A 24,481-nucleotide genomic window follows, 5' to 3' on the forward strand; every position below is an offset into this window, starting at 1 on the left:
ACCTCTAACACACCAGGCGCGGTCTGCTTTACTCCCACCGGAGTGCTCTGCAGCCTTCCCAGCCATCTCCAAGTTGCTTCCCAAAACTTCTGGGCCTCCAGCAAGAAGGAGACTATTCTTGCACGATCTACCCCCACGGACAAAGCATTTTGACGGAACAGCTCTTCCAAACACCTCTTCTGGAAAGCAGGTCAGCTCAAGAGCCTTTCACATGTCAAGCTCAGAACAGGGGAGAAGTGAGGCTCTTTGTTTCTTCTAAAAATAGCTCACCACCCAGCCCTGTGGGACAGGGAGGGGTCCTGTGGGGAGGGGGACCAGGACAGGTTCTAAGGCTGAAGCCTGTCTGGCTGTGAAGGAGCTGGCTTGCTTGGAGGTGCAGTTAAGGGACAGGGGTCACAGATGCCCTTGTAAGTGACCTTCTCCTGGCAGCTGGCCGCATTTCCCCATTCTGTCAGTTTCCTAGGCCAGGTCCTTCACTCAAGTGTCTGCCCCATGACCCAGGCTCACTGAGGAAGGACGGGAAAGCTCTGAAGCCTGGCCCCGTGGGGAGTTGTTTCACAACTGGCCTGCAGGGCGCTGAGCTGCAGTAATTTCTCTGCAAACACTGGCTGCACGGTGCCCTTCAGTCTGAACCCTGGCCAGCAAGTGCACCAGGTCAATATTTGATCAGAACTGAGAGAGGCCCTTTGGCTTCCCCCACACCACTTGGAAGACAGCTGAGAGAGGTGTTGAGGTTTGCTCTTTTGCTCTGAAGGATTTAACCTGTTTTGGAGAGCTTTTCCCTCTCTTCCACAGCCACCTCTTCAGTCTGTCCACCGCAGGCCCGATCCTGGGTCCCATTTGCTTTCCAGCTCTCTAGTAGCCTGGCTGCTGGTGGCTAAGCAAAGCTGCAGTCCCCAAATCATTGATCACTGGCCTTGGAGTGGGTGTGGGTGTGGGTGTGGGTTAAAATGGAGATTTATGGGATTGCTGCATTTTCAGAATTAGAAGAGTTCTTGTTCCCAGTCCTTCACCATGCAGGTAAAGAACTCTGTTGACTTTTCTATCCATGAAATGCACGCGAGCTTTACTTTGGTGTGGTGTCCAGCATGGTCCTCCACTGAGATCAAGCTGGGCAATCCTGATGACCCACCTGAGAATAAGAAAAGGAGAAGCCCTCTCCTACAGGCACCCTGCCTTCTAACTGTCCAGGGAACTTTTCTGAGATATCGGCCGTGCATGAGAAGCAAGGGGTCAAAGTAGGGGAGGCAACTTGCCAAGTTCTAGGAATGGTTTCATGCCAGGGATTTCGTGGGGTTTGGACACCTTCCACACAGCATTGGCTGCCAGCCCCAGCAGGGTGGGGATCAGCAGACCTCTGTGCTTGCTCACACACCCTCAGCAGAGAGCTGCGGCCTCGGCCGAGGTCAGTGCGGACCCAGCTTCGTGCTGCTTGACGTAATGAAAATGGGTAGCAGCTTAAGACCATCCATAGGGGTAGCTATGCGAACTGTGTGGTCTCACACCACTTGTACAGTGGTCAGGACAAATGGGATCGCTCCCAATTCTAGGGGTGGATCACCAAGAAATGCCAACGAGTCAACAAAGAAAGTTTATATTGACCATATGATAGCAATTACACAAACAAGTGTAACACAATATATAACTGTTGTAGTACCTGTGTAATATGTGTATATAAATATTTTTAAAGATCTAGACGGATGCACTCCATATTAGTTGAGTTATCTCTGGACAGGGCAAGGAATATTAATAGGTGCAGAGGCTCCGTCAAAGGGGAAATTTAACCTTAAAGTCTTAACTGCTTTTTAGAAAAGAGAGTGCACTTATTATGTGAAACGCTAATATTTAATAATCAGAGGCACCTGTGGAAAGAGGACAAAGTGGGAAGTCTAAAATAAAATATGTCTTGCATGGTCACTACAGTAAAATAGGACAGAAAAGGCAGATTAAAAAATAGACATGAAGGATATACCTAGCAAGAGAAAGAAAAGTAATTATTAAAATCACATCACCTTGTGCTTCCTGGACCGTCATTCTAGCCTGTTCCTGTGGAATGTAACTGCTTATATCACATCACAGCTAATCCCGGGGACCTGTCCAAATTATCTTGTCAAACCGGAATCTTGCATTCAAATATTGCTTGAAATCTATGAACTTTGTATTGGAGCCAAAGCCCTTTGGCAGCGGCTCCTGCATCATAGCAGAACCATGGGGAGCACAGTAGTCAGGGCACAGGCTCTAGGACTGGGGTGCTGGGGCTCCTAGACTGGCTCCAGCCTTCACTGACTATCCAACTGCTCTGTACCTCAGCTTTTCTCGTCCTTGTAAGTGGGGTCAGTCACAACACCTGCCTGTAGGGTAATAGAAGGGATGAACCGAGACAAACCAAGTGGGAAATCCCTGGAGATAGTGACTGCGGAAGAGATCCTGGACACGAGAGGGAGCTGAAACATGACTAGGCCCTTAGCAACTTAACCCCAAGAGGAAACCGCCAGAGATTCCCCCTCATCTGGAGACACAGGTTTCTTCCTCTGCCCCATTAATATAGATTTCATTTTCACCAATGTCCAGTCTGCCTCCAGAGTTTAATTACTGACCCATTTCCTCCTAGCAGTGCTGTTAGGAAAACAGCATCTTTAAAAAGTAATTACTGGTTGACAGCTTTTCCTTGCTCTTGGAGAGTGGCCTCTTTCAGGTCTCTGGTGGAACACAGCTCTCCTGTGCATTCCAGGGTGTGGTCTGTGACCGTCCTTTTGGGTGCCTGTGCACATTTGGTCCGGGGAGTGCAGCCAAATCCAGTTCCTACAGGACCTAAGGCCCCATCAGATCAGGCCCCCAGGCATACGCTTGTCATAACGCCGGTATTAACCATGTTTACTGGGTAGAATTGTAAGTTTTCCATCCAGAGGTCCTCGTGGGTCATCTACCAGGCTGAGGAGCCTCCGCACTCATTTCTGCCACCTTCTGGTCAGGCCCACAACAGACATCATTCATCGATCCACAGCTCTCTCTCCCATCCTGCACCCTTGGCAGGCATCATTAGTTGATTGGAAGCCCAGACATGATCTCAGAACCTTTATAAAAAACAAAACCAGGTGCCTTAAGGGAGTCACCATGTGTCCATTGGCATGGCCCTAGAGGTGAAGCTGACTGGCCACCATATGATCCAGCTCCTTTCACTTATTTGACAGTTGCGAGAACTGGACCCCACAAGGGAAAGGGACTTATCCAGACCCACAGGGCCGGTGAGAGCAGGACTAGGGTTCATGTGCCCCAGCTTCTTCTTTATGTCCTCCAAGGATTACAGCCCAGACATAGAAGATGCTGAGGGTCTGGTGAGGAGGCAGAAAGCTCCTGCTGCATCAGTGTCACAGAGAAGGCTCCAGAGACTGTACTGGTGCCCACAGTGCAAGACCTGGGTCCGAGGGAAGGCCCACAGTAGCCCTGCCTCGGGCTCCCTGCTGCCTGGAGCCCAGCCCACACCACCCAACCACCTCCACCCTCCCTGTTGAATAATCCAGAGGGACAGAGTCTGAGTCAGGCACACCACTGCCAGTGCTGGGAGACATACACCTTGTTCTCTGGGGTAAGGTGTCATGCCAGGGCGTGCTTGGTGTCGTGTCACGGAGGCCGTGGGGTGCAGTCGCCATCACCTCTCCTCTATACCTAGACCCATGGGCCCAAGCTGGAAGCTCAGCTCTCTCCCACTGGGCCCCATCCCCTCTCTAGTTACCAGCCCGGAGGTTGGCTGGAAAGCTTACAAGAGCTCTGCATCCCCTCCATACTGGAAAACGAAGGGAAAGAAGCTGTCTGCTGGTGGCCAGGTGAGCATCTGTGCATGCGAGTGTGTGTGTGTGTGTGTGTGTGTGTGTACCTGTGCACGTGCTCTGAAGCTTCATATGATCAACTTTCTCCCACTGGGCCCCATCCCCTCTCTAGTTACCAGCCCGGAGGTTGGCTGGAAAGCTTACAAGAGCTCTGCATCCCCTCCATACTGGAAAACGAAGGGAAAGAAGCTGTCTGCTGGTGGCCAGGTGAGCATCTGTGCATGCGAGTGTGTGTGTGTGTGTGTGTGTGTGTGTACCTGTGCACGTGCTCTGAAGCTTCAGCTATGATCAACTCACTCCCTTCCTGTCAGAGGGACTCCCATGTCAATCTTGGCACCTCTGGAGAGAGCAGTGCTAGCCAAGTGCCTGGCACCATGGTCAGTCCCGGGGACTCTGAGGGGAAGAGCCAGGCTGCAGGCCCTGCCTGAGTAGGAGCAGTCAGCTGAAGGAAGGGTCAGGTCAGGCCAGACTGTGAGGCCCCAGTGAGGGTCCCCAGTGTAGACTGTGCCTGGACCCTTCGTGCTGTGACAGCCCATCCAGCAAGTGCAGGCAGCTGTTGATCTGGGACCAGGCTGGAGGTCTCGGCGACCTGGACTTCCTACTTCCTGCTAATGACCACAGTTGGTTTCACATTGACTCCTATGGAACTGGGCGTGTGGGACAGCCAGCATGAGCTCTGGGAGCCTGAGTTGTGGACTTTTCTGAGGGAAGACGTTTGTTCATCCCTCTGGGAGGTGATCTGTCACCAGGGGGGTGACTGGGAAGAGCCAGCCATGTCCGTTCCCCTCAGTAGGAATCCACCATCCCGGGCTGGACCTGGACCCAGGTGATTTCAAGTCACAATTCCAGGGCCTGAGAGATGTGTCTTCAGATGGGAGCACTGTGGGAGGTGCTACAGAATTAAAACTGCTCCCTTTACGTCATCAGTTTAGCTGAGGCCAGGAAAGGAAACCGCAGGTCCCCCAGGGACTTCCGTCATCTTTGGACAGGCATCATCAGATTTTCCTAAAGGGCTGGGGGGATTCCTGGTGCCAAACTCCCACCGTCTGAGTGGGATGGGAGCTCTGGGAGGGCCATGGGTCAGGTTTCTTGGGTTTGGGCCTCAAGCCTGGTAACCCTGGGCCAGGAGTCCCCACCAACTCCTCTGCAGAACCTACCTTAGAAAGTGCTTTTGGAACTTTGAGGAGACAAAGCACAGGATACCCATGCCTGGAGCGCTTGGAGCCCTCGGAGAAAGAGCACTGTCTGCCACCTGTCTGGAACATCTTCCCAGCCACTAAGGGTCTTGGGTAGCTCAGGCTGCTGTAAGTGAACGCTCGGGGGCTGGCCAGGAATGGGCCTCAGAGCTGGCCGGGCTTGACTCAGTCTAAGTAGGGAGCCTTTATCTGGTGTGCAGCGAACAAGGTGGCCAGGTCAGCCTCCCCGGGAATCTGAACTCAGGGCTGGCTGGAGAGTGAGGGGAAGGCTGGGAAGGAGCAGCAGGGCCCTTGGTCCCCGAGGCGGAACAGGCCACATTCAGATATGCCTGAGGCTGGTTCTGCGTTGGCACTGAGTCGCCCACAGAGGGCAGCTCCCGTGCCAAGCGGGTCGTTCTTCCCACTCCAACTCCCGAGGACGTCTCCGTCCCAAAGAAATAGGCTTGCTTTGTCCTGAGAGTTGCAGGGCCTCGCTGCTCAGCTTGGAGTGGTTTGAGGACTCCCCAGTGGGCGGGTGGAGGGACCCCAGTGTGCTCCCGGCAGAGGTGGGCAGGGTGGTGGTGTCTCCTCTCTGCACCGAGCAGTGAGTGCAGTGGGGCCTGGGCAGAGAGACGGAGCCAAGGTGGTAAGGAAATGGCATAGGAGGACTAAAAAATGTAGCTTCTATACCTGACTTTTTCAATTTTTGGTGTTTATTGGGAAAGACCATTGGTGCCCCGACTCAGGCCTCTTTCCCTGCCCAGAAAAGAGCAACTGCTTCCTGCCTTGCCTGCTCTCTCCTTTTCCCCTCCCCTAGCTGCACAGAAGGCCCGGGCTTCATCTGTCTGCCATGGACGAATCCCTCCTCACCCGCTCCAGCTGTTCCCCAGAGCCACGCCTGCCTCCCTACAGGCCTGCTAGAAATAGCTACGAAGTGGGCCAGTGCCCAGGAAGGGAGCGGCTCTCCAAGGGGCAGGCCCCGAATCCCCAGCAGCTGTCAGTGATCTGGGTCAGGCAGCTTCAGGAGCAGGTTCAGGCAGGCTTTGCTGGCCCTGGAGTGGCAGCTTTCTCTGTCCCAGCCTCTGCCATCAGCACGAGGGCGGGAGGGGGAGGCACCGGGCTCCATCTATTGAGCACCTGCTGGGGCGAGGCTGGGGGTGCAGAATCTGGAGTAGGAGCTGACCCTGGGGCAGGGGGGCTGCCTGGACATGCCAGTGGGCTGCCTTCCGGGCTTGTGAGGCACATGTGAGCTTCGCCTCTGCACGCTGCAACCCAGTTTCTGTCTGGAGCCTCCCACACCCTCGCCTCCTCTTTCCCTTCTCCCCATTGCCCCTCTCCCCGCTTCTTCCGTTTCCACCACTTCCTCTTCCTCCCCTTCCTCTCCAGTCTTTTCCCTGCCTCTTCCCCCATCTCCTCCACTACACCATCTTTTCCTCTCTTGCACCCACAGCCTCCCCAGAACTCTGGTCTGACCCCTTCCAGCTGTTTCTGGGCACTGCATTCAGCTTGTTTTTGCTGTTGTTTAATTATGGAAGTTTTCAATCCTGCAGACAATAGTATAGCAGGCGTCAGTGGACATAGTGCCCCAAGTTAGTACATGTAACACTGTGGCACATAGGCTTCAGATCCTTTCTTGCGGTGCGGATGGAGAAGCTATCCAGTGAATGCTAGGTTCCCTCCCTCCTGCTGCAGGTGCGGGGGCCGTGGAGCTGGAGGGAGGACTGGGGAGGACTGGGGTTCCTGCGCCTGAGATGGGGCTCGGGGCAGAGAGTTCCTCAGGAGCAAGGTGTGGAGATTGGACTGCCACGCCCAGCTGCGCCGAGGTCGGCCCCGCAGTCAGGGTCAGCCTGGAAGGAAGTAGGCCTGTTCTCCAGTGCCCAGAATTCCGGAGCAGCCAGCCCCTTCCCTACTCGCATCCCTCCTCCACTGGAAAGCTTCTAGCAGAGCCTGGGAGGCGAGGCACCTGAGGCTTCGGGGCTGCCTTACCTGGCTTTCCCAGCAGCACCAAGTTTCACTGCTGCCTCCTCCCAAGCACAGGCTTTGCAGCAGTCAGAGTGACAGTGTGAGTCTGATCGCACCACACCTGCGCTTAACCCATTCGAAAGGCCAGGGTGGTCTCAGGATGAACCTGGAGCTCCTGTCTGCCCCAGGCTGTGTGACCGGGCCTGGCCTGCCCTTCCAGAGCCGTCTCCCTTCTCCTGCTCTCAGCACCCCAGCTCACTCTGTTGCTTTGCTCTGTTCCTCGGGATGCCAAACACAGTGCTGCCCCAGGGCCTTCGTCATCGCTGTTCCCTCTGCCTGGGGCTCCCTTCCCCTGGGGGCCACCACCTCCTAAGAGCGCCCCTGCCTGGCATCTTCAAGACGCTTACCACAGCCTGTCATCTTATTTGTTGGGGGTTATTCATCTGTGGGGACTTTTAGAGGCCATCTGGCAGCTCCTCCACCCTTCTGTGCCCTCCTGAGGCACACTGGGCGTTCCACAGGCTGTGTGTGTCTCTGGTGCAGCGGGCTGCAGGAGTTGGGAGGTGTGCCGTCTTGCCTCATGCCGAAGTTCATTTACGCAGGCAACGTAACTCCCCACCTCACTGGCTCTGGGGACAGCATTCTTAGGACGATTCTGCTCTTTATGTCGTCTTCTCCCTTTCAGTTTGAGTCAACAGACCTTGATGAGTTCCTTTGTATCAGTCAGGACAAGCGAACTGTGTAACAGATTCTCTGTGGATCAAGAAAAGCAATCATTTTCTGCTCATTCATGTTCCAGACCAGACCAAGTCACAGGTGGGCTCTGCCCCAGCCCGAGTTCAGGAGCCTAGCTTCTCCCTCCTGGTAACTCCTCCCACATGGAGCTTTTATCTAGCTGGAAAGTGGGAACGAATGGGTGGAGGGTTTCAGGAAGCTCTTGTAAGTTGGTGGAGAGGTGTTCTTGCCCCTGCCAAGCTCCACTGGTCAGAACTCAGTCGCATGACCCACCCCACAGCGGGGAGGCTGGAGAGTGCGGGCCGCACATGTCCAGCTGCGTGTGTCCAGCTGCGTGTCAGCTACAGTGATGGGCAGCGGTCTCCCAAGACAGACTTTGCTTCCCAGACACTTGCAGGCTTTTGAAGGAGACAAGCACCTGCACAAATCTGTCCAATACGGATGGTAAGCTTAGTTCTAGAAGTGCAACAAATCTGCACAAGCCAGGAGGGCACTTATAAGGGGAGGATGCCGGAAGCCATGCAAGGTGGGGACGTGTGAGGATTGGTCAGGTCAGTGGGACGAGGTCATGAGCAGGCAGGCTCGTGTCCCGGGGCAGCAGGGAACCGACAACAGGTGTGCTGCAGAGGTGAAGCCATCCAAACGGAGCAGGTTGCAGTGGCACTCAGAACTGGTGTGCATTTGGCACTCTCTTGACTGGGGCCTTGCAGGAGGTTTTGTGGGAGTCTCAGTCTCTTATGCTATGAAGTCTGTAACGGGAGGATGGGAGGCAGTAGGGCGGTGACTTCCCCAGTCGCCTGAGGCTTGCAGTGCTCCTGGCCAGAGCTCAGGGTCCTGGCCTTGGCACAGGCCGCGATGGCAGCTTCTGGGATCATTGAGGAAGCTCTTGCATCCATTCCTGGGTTCCAGGCTGACCGGACCTCGACTCTTTCCTGGGGAGGCCATGACTATGCTGACCCACAGCTCCAGGCCACTGCCAGGCCGAAGAGAAACACACTTCTGGGAAGTCAGTGTTCTGTGCTGGCTGCGCAGGGCCTGTCCACGCTACCCGGCCTTTTCCTGAGTGTATTCTTTCATTTTTGCCTTTTACACCAACTTTTAGGGGGAAAGAATTCTAAAGCCTGAAAGGACCTTGACTAATTTGCATAGAGGAAAAAAAAATGGGGACTAGAGATGCCTGGAGACAGGAAGAGAGAGCTGGGACGCTGGACTGTGGCTCACGCGCTGCCCATTTGGCTCCTCTTTCCAAGAGGCCCATCAGGAGGGCCCTTCGGGCACCAGCCCTGGAATCTCACCGCCTGGAGCCGCAGCCTGGGCCTGGGACACCAAGGGCGTGTCTTGGCCTCACTGCCCTAAAACATGCTGGCTCTTTATCCCAGGCTTTGGGCTGAATTGGACCCCGCGGCGGCCAGGACGTTTGGGGAACCGTAGTTCTGGGCCGTGGGAAGATGAGAAGAATCAGGCAGCCCTGTGGCTGGGGTGTGGTTGGGTTGGAAAGGAGGTTCAAGCCTGCTCTCCTCCTTCCCTTCCCGCTTCTTCAGGGCCTCTTCCTTTTCAGTGTGTGCTTGGAGATCCATGCGGGAGTGGGATGTGTTGCCAACTCTGGGGGTGGTTTGGGGACCTTGGGCGGGTCTCTGGAAAGGTGGGGGGATGGCTTGGAACCCCAGGAGAGAGCACACCGGGACCCTGCCCTGAAATGCCCGGCCCAGGCAGACCTCTTCTCGGGGGCGTGTCGCCACCCACGCTCTGGCCTGGCAGCAGGGCTTCTCTGGCCGCCTGTGCGCCACACAGATGTCTCTCCCTCCTGCGCCCCGGCCTATGCCCTGGCCAGATGTGTCTTTCCTCCATTCCGCTTTCAGAGAGTCCCTCTTCCGTTCAGCACTCTCCAGGGGTTCCCCATGCCCAGAGCAGGAAGTCCAAGTTCTTCCTCCCAGTCTCAAATGACCCTGCAGCTAGCTCACCCTCTCCGCTCAGCACACACCCTCCTGGCCTGACTCACAACCCTCCTGTGTCGAGGAGCAGGGGGCAGCTGGGGCTGGCACACCGGGTGCTGGTAGGAGATGAGGGTGGAGCTCCAGGGGCACAGTGGGAAAGCGCACCGCGGGCACATGTGTCCTGGGAGCTCCGCTCAGCCTCCTGCAGCCAGGCTTAGAGCTGGCTGGGTACAGCCTCTACCCGCACTCTCGGCACCAGCTCTCCAGGTGGCCAGCTGCCCAGTGCCATGCCCCTTCCTTTTGGCCAGTGAGAGCAGAAGTAGCCGAGGGCTCTCAGGAGCCTGCAGAACTCAAGAGCCTTAGGAAGCAAAGGGCCGTGAAGTTAGAGGTGAAAGGTCCAAAAGGCCGTTTAGCCACTGGTAGCAATTACTGGGTGGGCCTGGCTGACGGCCCTGAGCGGGTTCCTGAAAGCAGGAAGAGCTGGAAGACAGCACTGGAGATGAGATGATACCCTGGAGTCTTCATAGAAAGCCGGTGTCCCCGCTTGGCCCCATTTTATAGATGAGTAGATCAGGACTCAAAAAATAGGAATAACCAGGCCTGCCATTCAAGAAGCGTTTCCTGAGTGTCTTCTCCATGGGTTTTACTACCCCTTGGAGATAGCAGAGCAGGTGCTTCTGAGGCCCAGGGTGCCCACACTGCTTGCCCCGGTTGCCCAGCAAGTCCTTGGCAGGCTGGCCCTGGAGCCCTCTCTCTTAACTCCAATCTGGCATTCATTCTGCATAAAGACCGTGGGTCAGCAGGCGGGTTGCATACCCCCGGGGCAGGTTCAGGTAGCCAGGCTGTTCGGGCACCAGGGAGCGACTTCCTCAGGCTTGAGAAGGTCCCTAGGATAGCGCTGTTGGTTTGACTAGTCTCTGTGCACCTCTCACCACAGGAGTGAGCTGTTGGCCCGGGCCCCACCGTGGTAAATGGGAGCCACACGCTGCCTGGCACCCTTGTGCCCAGAGCCTCTTTCACAGTCTGGCCTGTGCACCCCAGATGGACAATTCCCTTGGAGTCCCAGATCCCTCCTCTCCTCCACTTTCAGTGGAGCAATGGCAAAGACATTCCCTTTGGATTGTTACCTGCTGCTTTAAAGCATGGTAGTGTTAGGGACTGAAGTCTTGTGCATCCCCCCAAACTCTGTGTTGAAGTTGTCTGCCCTGGGACCCCAGGATATGCCCTTGTTTGGAGAGAGTCCTTGTAGATGTAGTTAGCTGAGATAGGCCATCGTGGAGTAGGGCAGGCCCCGAACACAGCGTGAGTGATGTCCTATGAAAAGGGGGCATTTGGACACAGACACCATGGGCAGTGGGAGGAAGAGGTGGGGATGTTGCCATGGACCAGAGAGCATCAGAAGCCAGCAGGGAGGCAGGGTGGAGCCTCCCGCACACCGAGAGGGAAGCGCTCTGCCAACCCTGGGCCTCTCATTTGTGGACTCCAGACAGTGAAGCAGTAAATGTGTGTGATTTAAGCCATGTAGTTCGCAGTACTTTGTTGTCATGGCCCTGGCAAACTAAGTTCGCACACGTCCACCGGGTACACTTAGACTTCAAAGAGAGAGAGGGGCCACAAGCCAAGGAGCATGGGGGCCTCTAGGAGCTTCCACGGAAAGGGAGCCCCACCTAGAGCCCCGGGAGGAGGCGGCGCTGCTTTCCAGACACGGGGTATAGACCCCGTCAGGGAGGCTTGCTGCCCTAGCTCCTCTCCCCAGCACCACATGCAGTCCAGGATCAAGTGCACTCAGTCCCATCTGTTATCACAGAATTGGATCTTTTTTCTGTCTCCTCTGCCTTCCTTATCTTGTTTTCACTGAAGAGTGGTAAAATATACAAACATGGAATTTACCATTTTAGCCTTTTCAAAATGTACAGCTCAGTGGCATCGAGTATATTCACGTTGTTGTGTGACCACCAGACTAATCTTTCTTCAGAACCTTTTCATCTTATTTGCTCGTTTTAAGGCCTGTATCTTCCAAGAGTTAGCTTCTCTTGTTTTGTTGGTACCGGGGACACCCTTGTGAGGCAAGCAGTGGAACCACTGAGCCAAATCCCCGGCCCAAGTTAGCTTCTTTTTAACGAGCGCATGAGAATCCTTCCGGTTCCAAAGATGTGCATTTCTGCCTTCCTCTTTGATTTTGTATATAGCTTCATATTGGTTGGGAATACTGACTGTTTTGTCTCTTCCTTCTGAGTCTACAGGCCTCTCCTCTGTGTGTGTGTGTGTGTGTGTGTGTGTGTGTGTGTGTGTGCGCGTGCACGCACGCATGCTTGTGCATGTGTGAATTAGTACACAAACAAATATAAATGATAGATGTTCAAGACCTCTCTACTAGAAATGACAATGCATTGCTGAATACATGAAAAGAAAATCTAAATAAATAGAAATATTTTCCACGCTCATGGCTTGGGAATCTCAATACTGTAAAGATAGCTGTTGTCATAGTTACTTTTCTCTCTTTGCTGGGACAAAATACCGGACACCCAACAATAAAGGGGAGTTTGTTGGTATTAAGAAGCCATGCAGAGATATGTGGTCAAGGACCTCACTCTGGGCTGTGTTGCTGCAAAGTCCCACACAGCCTGACAGCAGGGGAGTGGAAAAACCAGCCTCGGGCCTGAAAACATGGAGTTCTGTGTTGTGATTAGGGTTACCAATAGGAGGTATTCTTTGACATGGAAAAATGTTCATTTTATTGTGTAAAAGCATTGATGGGTTCATTTTATTTACACACATGGACAAATACCTACAAAGAATATGTAGCCCCCCCGCCATTTTCATGTCGCATTTTTCAGGGGCACTTGATTCTTTTTCCTCTTTTTGATCACCCACTATTTGTATAATTTCTAGTTTTTTCCTTCACTGAGCATAAATTACTTACATAATACAGAAATGTACAAATATAGAATATAGGGTTGGAAAAATAGAAGATGGAAGTTCTAGTCCCATAGAATTTATTTGAAAATGTATTCATTAAGAAAAAAAAATCCTAAGTAGAAGTTTATGGTGTTGCGGCCCAACAGCTGTGTTTACCCAGAGCAGTGAGTTATTAAATGTTTGAGAGTTGAAGTTACAGCATTAAAAACGCATGAGCCAGCTTTTTCTAACCATCCGTCTGTATTCAGGGAAGTGAAAGTTAATCACGGTACAGTTCCGTCTTGTTTGTTTTTCATGGAATCCTCCAATATCCCCACCTACATACATTAGCTCTAAGTAGCCTATGTGTATTGGGTAATGACTGTGCAAGAGGAACCCCAAGACCATGTGTTGGAGCTAAATAAATGAATGGAAACACACACACACACACACACACTCCTAGCGCAGGACCTCTTTTCATCACCTCCAGCGCTAACACTTTGGTCCCAGATGCTGTCCATAGACCCCTAGCTGTTCTCCCTGAGTCCATCCTGTGGTCCGTTCCCTCTACTGTAGCCAGGGGCATCTTTTGAGAGCATCAGTGGGATGTTGTCTCTTGTGCACAAAGCATGTGAGGACTTCTTCCATCAGAACCACGCTGGGTCCTCCAGGCTGCCTCGGATCTCACCACCCATTCCCCAGCCTCTGCTCTCCTCACACCAGGCCAGCTGCGCTTCCTCTTCCCCTTTCCTGGCACGTTCTTTCCAGAGTGGTTTGTGTCCCTGGTTTCTACGGGTTTTGCTGAATTGCATCTTCCTCCACACCCTACAAAGTAACCCTGTCTCACTCCAGTACCTCACCGAACTTCATTTCTCTTCATAACACTTATCTCCGCTCACGTATGACACATGGCTCTCTGTGCGCCTCTCCACCAGGATGTCAGCTCCCCGAGGGCAGACTTTGTCTCTTTAATGCCCCGTGCTCTAAGTGGGTGTTCGCTGAATGTGTGAAGGATTGGAGAGGGCCCGGATAGCAGATTCTCCTTATTCTCCCAGGTGACACCTAAGGCCCGCCTGAGGCCTGTCCTTGCCTTGCCCAGCTAGGGGGGCAGGCCCGGGTGCTGACTAGCCACTCCGCTGCAGCTCCCACCTGTGCACTGGGACGAAGCTCACACACACGGGGCCCCGGCCCTGTCCATCCTGCCTCTGTGTGTTTTTCCAGTTCACACAGAATTTCAACCCAAAGTAGCAGAAGAAAAACAGTTGTTGCTCCAGAACCCTGAAAAGTCTTCCAGTGGATCTGTCCCTGGGAAAACAGTAGTGATCTCAGGGGGGAAGACAGGAATGGGAAGGGGTCTTCTGGCAGTGGGGGCTACAGGATAGATTTGGTTTTGCAATTAAAATAACATCTGGGTATGTTTCCACGAGCAGCTCTGGGAGGTGGGTGGTCTGTGAAGTATTGGGCTGGGTCTTCCTCCATCCTAGTCTGAGGGAGTTTAGAAGGGCTGGCGGCTGAAGGACTCACCCCACAGATGAAGTCGGAAAGAAATCATGCCCAAGAAGCATCAGCAAATGCCAGCCTGGCCTGAAGGCCTGCCAGTCCCTGACCCAGACTCCCTCGGTGCCTCCCAATGCCTCCCCGAGAGGCTCAGGCACCCCCTGTGATGCACACGGAGCCCTGGCCTCCTCCCTCTCATGCTCCATGCGCTTGGGTAATCGCCTGTGAAATGAGGGATTTCAGGTGTCGCCATGTGCATGATCATAGCGGTGGTGCTGCGGGTGGGGAGGGGACACCGAAGGCTGTTCTTGTCTTCTGAACCCTGTCTCTCTGTCTGGCTGGCTCTGCAGATGCAGCTCCTGGATAAGTTCCCCATTGAAGGAGGCCAGAAGGACCCCAAGCAAAGGATCATCCCCTTCCTCCCAGGTAAGCTCGGGGGAAGGTGACCTGGAGCAGGGCGTCCTTGGGTCCAGAGGAGGCCAGCTGCTAAGCCAAGGATCTGCATAGTAACCACTCCTGGGTTCTGGAGGTGCCTGACTTGGAAGGCCACTGTCTTCTGAGCAGCTTCTGCTGTCCCAGGACTGTCTTTGCTGGGCCCTGGCTTTTATCCTTGAAGAGTTCCACTGCCTCCTAGGGAGCCTCAAATTGAGCACACTCCCTGGACCTGAGCTTCTGAGGCCTCATAACACCCTCAAAAGCTTATGTATCATGCTTGTGAGCTGGTAAAGACAGGATTTGAACCCAGCTCTGTCTGGCCATAACACGACACCATTTTGGAACCTGTTTCAGGCAATCGATTATGTTCTGTAATTTGGAAGAAAATGTGTCGGGTATGCCGTGACCTGCTATTACCATGTCTCAAGTTTGTGCAGAGATCTGCAGTGTAATTACAGAGTGCTGCTTTATTTATTATGGTGTACAGATCTCCCCAGTGAAATGTGTGCTATCATTTCCCCTGAGGGGTGAAGACTGGGATTCAGGGAGGGTGAGTAACTGCTCCTAGAGGTGGCAGAGCTGAGGCTGGGACTCAGGGCTCTAGCCCCACACCTGGGCTCTGCCCAGAGCGACATGGACAAAGCAGCCTCCTGCTCTCCTGGTGACCTACCTACCCTGCCCCGAGCTGGGTCCCAGGGGAGCTCCCTTCATGGTGCGATGCCCCTCTGGCCCGGACCCCACACATTGAGGGTGATCAGCTGGACCCTTAGCCTGTGCACCCTGCCAGCCACAGCCAGTCCAGACTCATGGGCCTGAAAGCAGAGGGGCCCAGAGAGTGGCTCATGCTCAGCAGCAGGCAAGAGCACATCCTGCTGTCTGTCTTGGAGTTTATGCCGAAGATGGAAAGAGCTAACTGACAACCAGAAGAGTGCCCAACCCCACTGCTGGGGTGAGGCCGGAGCCGGTCAGTGGGAGCTCGGGAGCCTTGGCCCTGGCCTCCTTTCCATGCAGGCAGAGCATGGCTTCTCCGTGCCCGGCCTCAAGTTGCTTTGGCGAGTCTTTGTGCTTTGCTTGGCTTTTCACTGAGTCTTGAGGGAATCTGGAATGTCCAACACACAAGGCTGTGATGATCTTAGGTGTCCCAGAGGGACACGAGGCCAGTGTGGTGCCTGCTGTGGTGGTGGACCTGGCCCTGCAGCATGAGGCCCTCTGTTTGCTGGAGAAGAGGCTGCTGCTTCTGCTCCTCCTGGGCTGGGGCTCCCGGGAGGAGCTCCCGGTCATCAATCAACCAGTGATGTTCAGGAGGGGCTCTGCCTGTGCCAGCTGGGGCCTGGGGTTGCCTGGCCAGTCGAGGGGACATCGCATCTAAGGAACGCTCAATGGGGAGACACAAGACCATCTCCACAGTGAGAATGGCTCAGAGCTGGACAGGAGCCTCTGCACCAAGCAAGCCCAGCTGTGACTGGACAGAGCCAAGGGAGCAGAGAGCTCATGGGGAGCCCAGGCAGCCAGCAGAGGCTTCCTCGAAGATGGGGTCCCAGAGTGGACCCCTGAATGGTGTGGGGTGGCGGGCTGGCTTCTGTCCCCACAATCCCAGGAATCAGACTGCCTGGGTTCACCCCTGGAACCTGGCTTTGGCGGCTACTAGTTGTATTCGCTTCCCTATGCCTTACTTTCCACATCTGGGAAATGGGGATGTTGTAACGGATAAAATGAATCAATGCATCTCAGGCACTTAGAACTGCGGCTGGGCCCTAGTCCTCACACATGCTGTTAGGGTTTGTGTCTAGATGTCCCCCAAAGCCTCGAGCACTCCTAGGCGGGGTGTTCAGGCGGGGGTTGCGTCATGGGGAATGGCACTCAGCAGGTCAGTCCACTGATGCGTTTGTAGCTAAATGTGACTTGGGGAGGGGAAGCCTGGTTGAGGGGTGGGTCGCTGGGGCATGGCCTGGAGGGATCCATCTCCCCCTTTCTGTGCTTCCTCTCTGCTCTGCCAGGAGCTCTTTCTACTCTGTCGTGCTGCCCTGTCTTGGAGCCAACTGACTACAGACTGAAACCTCTAAACTCTGAGCCGAATAAACCTCTCCATGTAAGAGTTGTGGGTGTCGGGTATGGTGTCCCAGCAGTGAGAAAGTGTCGTGGCAGTGTCCAGATGTCCCCACAAAGTCTCATGCAGTCATAATGGGGCTTTTTTAGAGGTGGCTGAATCTAGAGTGCATGACTGATTCGCGGTGCAATGCTCAGACTGAGGGTGAGTGATCACTAAATCAGCCCACTGATTGGTTCGGCACCACCCTGACCTGGTAGCCTGGATACAGTATAGGGACAGAAAGAGGCTTGTCTTGCCTCTTGCTTGCTTTGCTGCCTTCTGCCTCCCATGAACTGTTTCCCCTCTGCCACGCCACCCTGCCTTGGAAGCAGCCGATTATGGACTGAAACCTCTACAAACTGTGAGCTAAACAAACCTTTCCCTCCTTTGACTATGGGTATTGAGTATTTTGTCTCAGCAACAAAAGAAACGTAACTAAGACAGAAAGTAACTGAGACACATGCCTAGCATTTTATACCAAACCATCACACATATAATTCTGTTTGAGCTGAGCCAGGTCATTGCCCCATTTTGCTGACTAGAGAATTGGGGCAGAGGGAAGCAGATAGACTTGCTCAAGGCAGCACAGCCAGGAGGTGAGCCAGCACCAAATTCTTGGTCCTGACTTCTGGGCCAGGGCTGCCCACCACTCAGCTATCCCCGGGCACAGGGCCCCCACTGCTGCGGGCCTGAGGCCCCGGCTGAATCAGTTTTCTCCTAGAGGAGGGCAGCAAGCATTAAAGCAGGCACGTGAGGCCTTGGCACAGCGCTCGTGTCACAGCCAGTGCTTGACAAAGGACCGCTGTTGATACCAGAAGTCACCTGCCCACTTCACTCCCACCTGCCCGGAAAGGTCACACACAGGACTCCTTCCGATCCCACGTGTCACGAGGAACGAGGTGCACTCAGCCCCTGTATCTGGCTGGTGCTAGTGAGAGAGGAAGCAGCAGGAGTGAGAGAACACAGTGAGCCCAAGGCATGCTTATGGACTTTCTCAGCTGCCAGGCAAATTCTGGCAAAAAATCCCTCTTAGGAGCCAGGACAGAAGGTAGAGACAGACTCTATCTAGATGCTGTCTAGGTAGGGATGGCCCACGTTCAGGTCAAGCTGTCGGGGGAAGTGGAGCCTCCTTCTCCAGAGAATCTGACCCAGATAGTGCCCAGTGCTCTTGGGGAATACAAAGGGTGTCGTGCATGGTACTGGGGCAGGGAGAGGGCTGGACACCCAACAAGGTGGTAGGGGACCCAGTGCAGTGACTGGCATTTGCATGCCAATCACACCAGGGTTTGACCGGGCAATGGCCTTTAGCGGCCCCTGAGTTGTTTGCAACAGGGCTGGAACGTGCTTTTCAGGCCCTGGGGTTGAAGACTGCCTGAATCACAAGCCGCTGTGAGGCCCACGGAGCTCACAGGAGGAGTGAGGAGACGTTGTGGAGCCCACGTGGGAGACACAACTCCAGTCGGGCATCCCACCCGCCGGGGCTGAGGTTCCCCAGGGCCTGGACACCTGGGGAGTGTGGCAGCTGCAGGGCCAGGGAGGGACTTCCTCCCGGCCCCGCCTCCAGACCCCACCTTATGAAAGGGTGGGGGCACCACCTGTGGCTAACCTTTGCAGCCGCCCTTTGAGGCCAGGTCCTTCTTGCCCACTTCTGCCGTGGGGATGGACACGTGGCCAGAGCCGTGTGGAGCCCTGTGGAGCGGTCTGCGTCACGTGCAGACCCCTGGCTTTGTGCTAGCCATCCGCACACCCTCGCTCCAGTCCCCTCCTCAGAGAGAAGTCGAGTCACTCGCCACCACTGCTTAGCCAGTAAGCGGCAGAGACGCCGTCCTCCCATCCGACCCCGTGTCTTCCCTGAGCTGGAGAGTGCCGCAGCCCACCGTAGCACTGCTGTGTCTGTGCCCCCACCCCGCCTCTGGTACACTCCAAGGTGGGGACCTGAGACCGAGCGCCCACAGCCCCTCCTCTGGCTGTCATCACGCCTCATGCACCAGGAGAGCTCTGCGGGGGGGGGGCACCTGAACCCTGTGCAGACTCAGGTGCCTGGGAGCCCTTTCTCATTCCACTGAGTAGCTAAGGTCATGGTTACCGAGGAATTGGACTTTTTTTTTCCAGTTAAACAATTTAGTGTGTTATTGTTTTGATAGGATTAAAAATAAGACAGCTCCCAAGGCTTTCGGAGCAGTGTCTTTATTTAGTTATGTTAATCTTCATCTACCAAGATTGGCTATGTGATTTCCTAAATCACAACATGTTTTAACCTTTTATTTTGAAATAATTATAGATTGGCAAGATGTTACAAAAGTACCAGGCATGCTACATTCCTTCTCTGCAACTGCACCAGCAGAGAGCTGGGTGGCCTTACGCCCACTGGAAGGAGAGAGAGGTCAGTCACTGCCACCTTTACCCTCAGTGGATGTTAGCCAGGCCAGACTGATGCTGGCTCAAGTCAGTAACTAGAGCGCAGGCCCAGGCACCATCCTTACGTTATGGGATGGCGGGTGCTGTTAAACAGGCATGCCGGCTGTGGCTTCACAGTAGTCCTGGGCAGCTCAGGCCCGCGCCAGGCTGCTTGGCTTTCCTACCTCCAACAAGAAAGCAAGCGTGGGTGAAATTTGCTAAACACAGAGGCACATTTCTGAAATCTTCTGTACTGATTTGGCTCTTTGGCACAAGTTATGTCATCTTTCAGCTGCCCTGACTGGGATTCTGTTCCTTAGATTGTGTTTGTTTTAAAAACGTAAGGAGCATCCTTACATGCTTTGCTGAAAACAAGGTAGACCTAGAGCTTGGCCATCAGGCAGTTCCCTTGATCCCAGTGGGCAGGCCTAGGAGTAGCACTGTTCAGGAATAGTGAATGGACACAGATTTTGCCCACTGTGCAAGCCACTTAAGTTAGCATAGCATGATGTCATGGATGCCACAGGAAACATGACTCGGGTCAGAGGGGAAAGAATTTTTAAAAATTTTATTAGTGCATCTTAGTTATACAGACTAAAGAGCTTCATTTCATAAATCTGTACGTGCACACGACAGCTGGACCCTGCCCACTCCCTTGCGCCTTCCCCTTCCTCCCGCTTCCCCAGCAGCCCCATCTCCTCCAGACGGACGACTTTATTACAGCGCAGGGGCAGCGTGAGCCTCCGCACATTTTCCCCGTCCGCATGGCCTCCACTCCACGGAGTGACAGGTGGGGTCAGATGAGCACCTGAAGACACAGTGGGTTACAGTAGCGGGGTGGGACCCGGGTCTCGGGGAGCCCACACCTTTTATAAGGGGCAAGAAGCAAACCTGCTCCGCTACTGCAGAGAGGGACGCTCTGCTCGCCTGAGGCCGAACACAGACCTGCTGCTTGCCCCAGGGCAAGACCCCTCTCCTAAGTCTGTTTGCTGGTAGTCCGGGGAGGACTGCCTCACTAGGGAATCTGGTGCATTCTAGGACCGCTTGCTTTGAGGAAGTGCGGGAGGGGCAGAAATGAATTTCTTTCAGATATTGGGCCAAGCGTGGTGGGGTCAACATCCTCTCAGGGCAGCCTACTGTTTACATGGAACTTTCTGCCTTGTTTTAAAAGACCATTGTGGAAAATCCATCTCCTGTTACCCATCCTGGGATTGGAGTGGATTTCCTGTGTATCTCGAGTTTGCTGGCCCGGGAAGGCTCCCCAGGAGGAAGTGGTCATTACAGAGTGAAGTAGGGTGTGCAGCTGCTGATACGAAAAGCAGACAGCTGAGAACAGGCACGGGGACGTCAGCAGCCAGGCAGCGGGGCAGAAAGAGCCAGACTCACTCCACCAAGGCCATGGAGGGGACTGTGCCCTGCGCAAGCCTTCTGGGTCTCTGTGTGGGCTTCACAGAGCGCCTCCTCGCTCCTCCTCAGGGCTGAGCTGACCCTACCCAGAGCTGTAGGTATTCCTGGGTCCGTGAGTCAGTCAGCAGCCAGCATGCTCAGGGAGAACATCCTGCAGGCAGCCTGGTGACCCTTCTGGCTCTGAGGGTGATTTGGAGGCAGCAGGCTTGCTTGGTTCTTTTTATTGGCTCCCTCCCATTTGCATCCCAGCCCCTTAATCAAGAGGCAGTTGGGGGCTGCTTGTGGGAGGTGCCCTGTGAACTGCGCCTTCCCCAGGGCCTTCCTCTCCCTGCACAGAGACCCGGTGTTTGTTCAACACCAAAGGAAGCAGGGGGAGGGATGGCTTTAGCAGAGCTGTCTGTGGCGTGGGGAGAGCAGTAGGTGTTTCTGTTGGCCTGTCCTGCGCCAGCCTGAGAAAGCCCTCCCCGGGGGGCCCAGGAGCTGTGGGGAAGGCAGAGGCTCCAGGCCCCAAGCGGGGGATGGGGTGGGAGGTTTCTGGGCCCCCCTGGTAACCTGGGACGGCAGAAAAAGACAAACTCATGTGTGGCAGAGAAGCTGGTGAGGCTGGGGCTTTCAAAAACCGACAAGATCATAGGCCTGCGTGGTTTCCCTCCAACCTCCCCTGGAAGTGCTGCATCTTCTCTTGCTATAATTACAGCTCCCACCCTAAAAATGCACCCTCCTGCTCTGTAATCTGGGGCCACTTTCAGCAGCCCACTCTGAGTACTGCCCGGCCTCAGGTGCATACTGAGAGCCCGCCACGTGCCAGGCCCTGCTGTGGGCACTCGTGATGTGGCTGAGGCCAGGCCGTGTTCTCAGGAAGCTTCCCTTCCGGTAGGGAACCCAGAAGGCAAGCAGGTGAGCGACTTCCAGTGGTGATCAGGGCCTGAAAGAAAAAGCATGGAGTCGTGCGGCCAATGAAATGGCGGCACAGGACGTCTGAAATTCTGGGGCCAGAAGTGGCTCCCTGCAGAGGTGACCTCCGAGCTGAGCCAGGTGTGGGGAGTTAGGGAGCAGGGTTGCCTGCCGAGAGGACAGCAAGGACCTGAGTGAGGCTGAGGAGGCATGGGGCGGACAGCAGAGTGTGTGGAGCCAGGAGGGGCTGGGTGGCCACAGGGAGAACTGGACCGGCGGGAGCCGGCACCAAGGAGCTTCGAAGCAGGGCTGGATGGCAAAGCCACCCGGAGAGAGGGAGCCGGCTCCACCTGTGCATGCAGCCCACGTGCCCGTGGCCGCCAGTGTCCCCTGCCTACGAGTCACTCGGGTTAATCACGGTTCAGTGCTGAGCGGCAAAGGGAGGGGCTGGCGCCTCGCTCCCCAGTGACTGCGCGGGATGGATTTGGCTTCGCTCCTCTGTCTGCGCCTGTGCGATTCAGCTCTGGCCGCCCTTCTTCCTGGCTGCACCTTCCGTGCCTATAACTTGAAGCAGCAGGGAGCTTGTTTCTCAGGAGTTAATGACCTGGGCTGAGAGGTGGGAAAGGTGCCAAGCCGTGCTGGACAGACCTCACGGTCTCATTGCAGAGACCCCAGCCTCAAAGGTCTCAGGGGCATGAAGTTCTGCAGGAGGCAACCACACTGGGGCCTTCTTAATCCTGCAAGCCAGTGTGTGTCGGCCCCAAGCCCCACCTCCAAGTCATCTCCGCACTGCAGGACCAGGAAAGAGCCAGCTTGCATGTGCCTTCCCTGTCTGGAGAGAATTCTGAGTCCACCTCCTGAAGGCCTGCCACGCTCTCAGCCGTGCGTGGCGTGGTCTAGGGCATCTTCCCCGAGCAGCCCTGAGCCGAGCAGAAATGCACATCTGTCTTCCGTCCCTGCAGCTGTGTGATTTAACATAGGAAATGTGCCTTGGCCTGGGAGGCACTCCAGAGTCCTGGGTTCTAGTTTTATCTGCTGCTGATCTCTGGAGCTGAAAAAGTTAAAGGAGAGCAGCTGGAGATTGCTTTGATGTTGGCAAAGTCTCCAGAAGGCAGCAGGCGTGGATTCAGGTCCCTGTAATGCTTATATCCTTCCCACCAGTCCTTCCCGCTGGAAATAAGTCGTTTCCTTACCCAGTGTCCAGTGTCCTTTCACAAGACCCAACCCTGTCATCCTGTGTGTAGAGAAGACGGTTACCTGCCAGTGTCCCTGGGAGGGATGCTGTCAGCAGATGGCCCCCATGTAGATGGCGGGCAGTCCGGGAAGAGGGGAAAGGGCAGAAGGACAGCAGAAGTAGGAGGAGGTTAGAAGGCTCTGGGCCTCGTGGGGCCTGTGAGAAGCCCAGGAGCCCAAGCAGGCATGAGTTTGTAGTGTGGGGCCATGCAAGGCACAAGCGGGGGGAGTAGGCCGTGTTAGTCAGCTTGCTGTCTCTGGGATAAGATACCTGAGAAGAACAGCCTACAGGAGGAACGGTGCACTGCAGTTCGTGGTTTCCAGGGCGTCAGTCCATGGTCACCTGGTTCCATCGCTGTGAGGCCTGTAATGAGGAAGAACCATCATGGTAGAAGGCCAGGCAAGGCTTTGGGGAGCTGCTCCCCTCACAGCCACTAGGAAGCAGAGACAAGGGGCTAGAAAAGGGATCTGTACTTCAAAGCCATACTCCCAGGGACCTGGTTCATCCAGTTGGGCTGCGAAAGCCTCAGTGGATTAAGCCTTCAGCACAGCGAGATCTGGGGGACATTCTGGATGTGACCATAATAGGGCCAGGCCGCACAGCTTCTCAGGAGCTGCACTAAGGGGTGAGGACTTATCTCTGCAGTGAGATGTTTTAGGCCGGGCCCCACGGGACAGATTTCCTGTTTGAAAGGATCCCTTGGGCTGACCTGTTCAGGTAGGATGTGAGGAGCCAGCCAGAGGCCGCTGAGGCCTGTGAGAGCAAGGGAGCTAAGCCTAGGCTGGCAGCGGTTTGAGGGAAGCTGGCAGACCATAGATGTGTCTTTGGGGGAACAGTGGGGGGCTGGGGTGGTGGGTGGGAGAGGGACAGCACCCACAGATGTGTGGGGAGGAGCCAGGGCCACAGCACCGGCCCCAGCTGCTGCTTCTGGACTCCACCCCTGGTAACAAAAGAAATGGCTTCCTTCCTCTTCCCTGAGGTTGCTGTGGCCTTTGGAGTGCATGAAAGGTGCTTTGTGGGACACTCTCCTGGCCCAGGAGCCCCCAGACATTAGGCACTCTGGCTTCTAGGCCCAAGCTTAGTTGGGGGACGGGCAGAGGGAGAACACTGACATCCATTGAGAGGGAGCGAGGGGCCCTGGTGACAAATCTCCAGTGTCTCTGCTGCTGTCCAAGACAGGACCCCGGCGGCCAGCCAGAGTCCAGCCAGAGCTCTTCCTGCAGGCACGCGCTGGCCCTTCGAGGCCTCCAGCTCATCTGAACTGATGCCATCCAGGGCGACTGGCACCAGGCAGCACCTCCTTCCATCCTGACCCTGGTGCCCAGGGCCTGACGTCCATGGAGGAGGCCCTGGGATGCCACGGTGCCCAGCCTGCAGAACACACATGGCCTGAGGGGCCTGAGACGGGGTCTGTTTGCCTGAATATACCCTCAGAAGGCAGGGAGGAAGCCAGAGGGGAGAGCAGGGTGGGCCAGCAGGGCCTCTCGGGGCCAGGATGGCTGGGCAACGCTCCACAGGCCAGGGAAGCCAGGGTGGGAGAAAAGGTCACCTTTCTGTTCCTCCCCAGCCAGAACACAAGGGCCCAGATTCTGCCTCAGTAAAATGAAAGTGGAAAGACTCAGGGAGAGCAGGCGGGATCAGGGAGAATTCCTTCCCTCTCTGATCAGAGGAGGGCCCCAGCGCTGGCTTCGGGATCGTATAGATGGTGTAGATCTGCTTGGTGCTGTTTGTCTGACTCAAAGTACTGCTTTTTCCAGGAGGAAAGTGTAAGTGCTACACTGTATTTCAGCCCTGGAAGCTGTAGATCTAGTGCGCGGGAGGTCCAGTCCTGACCCAGCCTGTTCCTGGGGGCGGGACCTGGGCCCGCATCTCCATCACAGCCTCCTCTGGGAACAGAGAGCACCATGGGAGCGTCCGCGGTGACACGCGGTCAGCACCTGCAGGTGAGGCTGAGCATGGTCTCCGGTGTCCGCGCTGTGCGTCACAGTGAGCTGTCA

General features: G+C 55.2%; 1 protein-coding gene across 1 annotated transcript in view; it reads left to right on the top strand.

The window, feature by feature from the left end:
* Sh3pxd2a (SH3 and PX domains 2A) overlaps window positions 1-24,481 on the top strand; it is a 132,780-nt gene that overhangs the window by 10,578 nt on the left and 97,721 nt on the right. Inside the window, exon 3 of the mRNA XM_033761246.1 lies at window positions 14,379-14,454. Within this exon, the coding sequence (XP_033617137.1) occupies window positions 14,379-14,454 (76 nt within the window). The remainder of the gene's footprint in view (window positions 1-14,378; window positions 14,455-24,481) is intronic.

Source organism: Fukomys damarensis, unplaced genomic scaffold (genome assembly GCF_012274545.1).
Source record: "Fukomys damarensis isolate Sample0158 unplaced genomic scaffold, DMR_v1.0_HiC HiC_scaffold_8, whole genome shotgun sequence".
In the NCBI taxonomy this organism is placed as follows: Eukaryota; Metazoa; Chordata; class Mammalia; order Rodentia; family Bathyergidae; genus Fukomys; species Fukomys damarensis.